Source organism: Notolepis coatsorum (assembly GCF_963971535.1).
Source record: "Notolepis coatsorum genome assembly, chromosome: 4".
In the NCBI taxonomy this organism is placed as follows: domain Eukaryota; kingdom Metazoa; phylum Chordata; class Actinopteri; order Aulopiformes; family Paralepididae; genus Notolepis; species Notolepis coatsorum.
Window position 1 is genome coordinate 14,066,226 of NC_140168.1, and position 5,000 is coordinate 14,071,225.

Genomic DNA, 5,000 nt, shown 5'->3' on the forward strand with positions numbered 1-5,000 from the left:
AACAGGGTAACAGTAACACACAGACTGCCAACTCTGCCCTCAATACACTCAACCGGGTAACAGTAACACACAGGCTGCCAACTCTGCCCTCAATACACTCAACAGGGTAACACACAGGCTGCCAACTGTGCCCTCAATACACATTTAACAGGGTAACAGTAACACACAGGCTGCCAACTCTGCCCTCAACACACTCAACAGGGTAACAGTAACACACAGGCTGCCAACTCTGCCCTCAACACACTCAACAGGGTAACAGTAACACTCAGGCTGCCAACTCTGCCCTCAATGCACTCAACAGGGTAACAGTAACACTCAGGCTGCCAACTCTGCCCTCAATGCACTCAACAGGGTAACAGTAACACTCAGGCTGCCAACTCTGCCCTCAATACACTCAACAGGGTAACAGTAACACTCAGGCTGCCAACTCTGCCCTCAATGCACTCAACAGGGTAACAGTAACACTCAGGCTGCCAACTCTGCCCTCAATGCACTCAACAGGGTAACAGTAACACTCAGGCTGCCAACTCTGCCCTCAATGCACTCAACAGCAACTTGTTGTTGCAGGTTTACAGCCGTATGTGTCTTTGTACATTCTCCTCCAGCCAGTATAGTGCTGCTGACAGCAATGCAATTTCCCTCAGGGATAATAATGTTTCCTCTCATGTCTTCTTATTTCTCTTATTTCCCTGTGTGTGTGTGTGTGTGTGTGTGTGTGTGTGTGTGTGTGTGTGTGTGTGTGTGTGTGTGTGTGTGTGTGTGTGTGTGTGTGTGTGTGTGTGTGTGTGTGTGTGTGTGTGTGTGTGTGTGTGTGTGTGTGTGTGTGTGTGTGTGTGTGTGTGTGTGTGTGTGTGTGTGTGTGTGTGTGTGTGTGTGTGTGTGTGTGTGTGTGTGTGTGTGTGTGTGTGTGTGTGTGTGTGTGTGTGTGCGTGCGTGCGTGCGTGCGTGCGTGCGTGCGTGCGTGCGTGCGTGCGTGCGTGCGTGCGTGCGTGCGTGCGTGTGTGTGTGTGTGCTTGTGTGTGTGTGTGCTTGTGTGTGTGTGTACTGCATGTGCGTGTGTGTGTGCGTGTGTGTGTATGTGTGTGTATATGTGTCTGTGTATATGTGTGTGTGTCCCTGCAGTTGAACCTCACAGAGCTCAGGACGTTCCCTAACCCTCCAGGGATCGTCTCCAACGTGTCGGCAGCCGTCGTGGTGCTGCTGGCTCCCCAGGGACGCATCCCCAAGGACCGCAGCTGGAAGGCCTCCAAGGTGGTCATGAGCAAGGTGGGGGGTTTAGTCTCACTCTGTCAATCAAGGAATGAATGAATGAATGAATGAATGAATGAATGAATGAATGAATGAATGAATGAATGAATGAATGAATGAATGAATGAATGAATGCATGAATGAATGAATGAATGAATGAATGAATTAATGAATGAATGAATGAATGAATGAATGAATGAATGAATGAATGAATAAATAAATTGTATTTGTATAGCGCTTTTCCAAACAAAGTTACAAAGTGCTTTACAGACATGTTAAGGCGAGAAAATAATAATAGAAAATAAAACAATCAACACACTGTAAGTCCAGGTCCTGGGCCCTCATTTATCAATGGTGCGTGCGCACAGATATGTGCGTAAACCGTGCACACAATCGTGTCTAAGCAAAGTGTGGGACTTATCCATTTGAACGTGTGCTTGAGATTGTGCGTATATCTACGCGGTAGATATAGAAAACGGCAATCAGTGCATTAGTTTCAACACTGACGTGTTCGGTATGACCCGTAATTCATTATAGTTAATTGTAAGATAGCGACATTAGTGTAATTATTGTCAAACCCTATAAATAGCATTTGGAATATGTTTTTCCGAATTAATGCATCATGGTTTATCGTTGCATTTGGCTGATAAGTCGTTGCCGGTGGCCGGGAGGAACGCACGGCCCAGGCCTAATTTTATTTAATTAAATTGTAATGTTATTACTGGGGTATCTGTAATTAAAATATCACTTAAATGCAGGGGATCGGGGCTATCTACTGAAGCCATGGATGACTCCTCTGATCAACCCCAACAGGAGCGCATCTACACCGGGCACACTCGCGCACATGCAAGAGTCACCATGGAGCGTGCTTTTTTTCCAGGCCAAGTCATAATCGTATTTGAACCTAAACTGTATATTTTTATTTAATAGCTTTAGCGTTTTAAGGGAAGTAGATTATTTTTAACATCTTTTCTATTGCCAGTTTGCTTTTGCATATACCAGTCAGAGACTAAGAGCCACAAAAATTACTGTGGTACCACAAATATACCAGCGTTTCTCAACTTTTTTTTCAGTCACGGCACCCTTCATGTGTTTATAGGTCTCACCCTCTGGCCTCTGAAGTTGCTAATGTCTTTTTTATTTGGGCCTCACAGGGTTAAAAGTACCCTGTGAGACCCACGGTTGCAAAATTACAAAATCACTTTTAGCCATTTAAAAAAAGAATGTTTATTTAAAAAATGTTAAGCACATATATAGTCAATTGGTCCTGTTGTTCAGCCTCACACTGCTATTTGATAGTAAATGTGTTTATATGTCCCACCCTCTGGCCTCTGAAGTTGCTAATGTCTTTTTAATTTGGGCCTCACAGGGTTAACCTCTTAAGCCCGATATATACAGAAAAAGTGTATATTTTCAGCATTACGTTTGTTTACCAATTATTTTAACTGTTTTATTAGTGAAATATAAGATTATAGAAATCTCAGGGCATTGAGTCGGAAACCGGCGGATATTGACAGGAGGAAGTGGCACAGCCAAAAGTGAGTGTAGTCTTTTGAAGGAAGAGACTCAGGGCTTTCAAATTTCGAAAAACGACCCTACCCAGCTCACACCAGCCCCTGTCAATCATCTGACTTCTGGATTTACTTTTTTATTTCTCTTATTTTTTGGGATTATCTCCCACAAACCTGAACGTTATTGCCATAAAACAGAACGCAGTTAGTTTCTCTACCTTTCTGTGAACGTCTTGCAAAAAACGGTGTTGCAATACGATGAAAAATGGTGGAGAAATTGACATTATAAAAAATATGGCAGAATTCAGTACTGTATCTACAAAACCTTCTGTTTAATCATCTTCCCTTTATTCATTTGCTTAGATTTTTCAGGTCTGGTAAATTTTAGCATGGTGTTATTCACAGTCAAAGATAAAAAAAAAAATTTAAATAGAATTGATATTCTCCTTTGGTTCATTACAATTTACTCAAGCCTAGTAACAGACACACTATTTCTGACACTGATCCATATATGTCCCTAGATTCAGATACCAAGAACATGCAAATGACCATTTAAAAAAAAAAGAAAATGTTTATTCTACGTCCTTATGGAATGAGAAGGGAAAAAAAGTATAATTTTTATTAAAATTTTTATTTTGTATGGATGGAAGGGCCGCACATTGACGGGCAAAGAGCCGCATGGTGCCGCGAGATGGGAGAATGACGATGCTTCACTGCATAATGTGGTGTTATATTTTATATTTAACCTGACCTTCTCTCCCCAGCAACCTCCTGCAAAGCCTCACCTTCCATCCTCTTTCTACCTTTTTACCCTACCCTCCAATCTCCCCCAATCCCATTCAATCTAATTTGCTGCAGCTCAAATGTATCCCCTTGCCCCACTTTGCCTTTTATGTCTCTGTCTGTGTTTTGTGTATTTTGTATGTTTGTTTTTGTTTTTGCTGCCATTTTGGCCAGGTCTTGATCGAAAAAGAGATCTTTGATCTCAAGTGACTACCTGGTAAAATAAAGGTAAAATAAAATAAAAAACATACTGTAACTTTTCAGTGCACGTTTTTATTTACATTGTGAGAACAGCCTTGTGAGCTCCCGCACACAGACGTGATGGAATTCAAGTTCAAGTTTTTATTGATCACATATAGGCAGGCTACACATGACGTAGGCTACATGGCTGTGAGATTCATTGTTCTTGTATGCTATCGTATTATTGTTATAGTATATGCTATTGTCAAGAAAGGAAGTACATTATTTTCAATCGTGGCTTTAATTCGTAGCCGAGAAGCAGTCTCCTAGCAGTTTCATTAATCCCAATCCGTCTCAGCCACACAAAAAATCATAAATAGACTATACTGTAAATAAAATAGCTTATAACATTATAAAGGATATAGGCTATAGCAGGGGTTCCCAACCTTTCTTCCCCAGAGCCCCACGATTCCTTGGGGACATATATGATATAGGCTATACTGGGCCCTTCAGCGAGGAGATTTAGCCATTTGAGAATAGGCTATTATGGCCAAACGAGGGCCTATAGCCTATAAATATTATTAAATGTTTTCATAAGCGTAAAGATACAAGGACAACAGTTATATTAACGATCAAGTTAGTTTACTGTATGCAGGCTTCGCGGGCTCGTGTCTGTGCCTGCCATGCGCAAATTACTGTTGCATAATGTAGGCTATGCTATTATATATGATTTATATAGGTTACCTAATACCGACATCAAAATAGATTGTATGCCTCTACAAATCATATTAAACCATGCAGGTAGAAAATTGACGGAAAATCCGTCGCAATTTGGAATCAAATTGACGGATAACTTTAATCCCTGGGTATTAATCGAACTTTAAAAGAACTAAATGAAAAAAGGCATTCATATTCCAGCATGGTTATTAATGACACCAACGGCAAACAGTGGTTACCGGTCTTTATTAGTGTTTTACGCTGCCCAGCCAGCAATGGTCTTTAGGAAGTTAATAGATATCATATCCGACATCACCGTGTATGTACACATCTGTCAGCCTGTCGCGTATTTCTCCCATAACACGCGTTCGCTCGGCTTAGTCCATTTTTCCACATTTCATGGGGGTGTTTCATTACCGCGGAGCGTAGAACAAGTGCATGGCATTTATCAACACGGAGTACTTGCAGGTGTGCGTAGGACCTGTGTATGCACGTTTGATAAATCCAGATTTTTCTGTACATAGAGACATTCTAAATTCCGTGCTTAGGAACAAAAATAAA

At 41.4% G+C, this 5,000-nt stretch overlaps 1 protein-coding gene across 1 annotated transcript in view; it reads left to right on the plus strand.

The window, feature by feature from the left end:
- LOC311226411 (dynein axonemal heavy chain 11-like) overlaps positions 1-5,000 on the plus strand; it is a gene marked incomplete at both ends in the record, with an annotated part of 709,106 nt that overhangs the window by 645,208 nt on the left and 58,898 nt on the right. Inside the window, 1 exon segment of the mRNA XM_084311837.1 lies at positions 1,123-1,266. Coding sequence (XP_084167963.1) covers positions 1,123-1,266 — 144 coding nt within the window.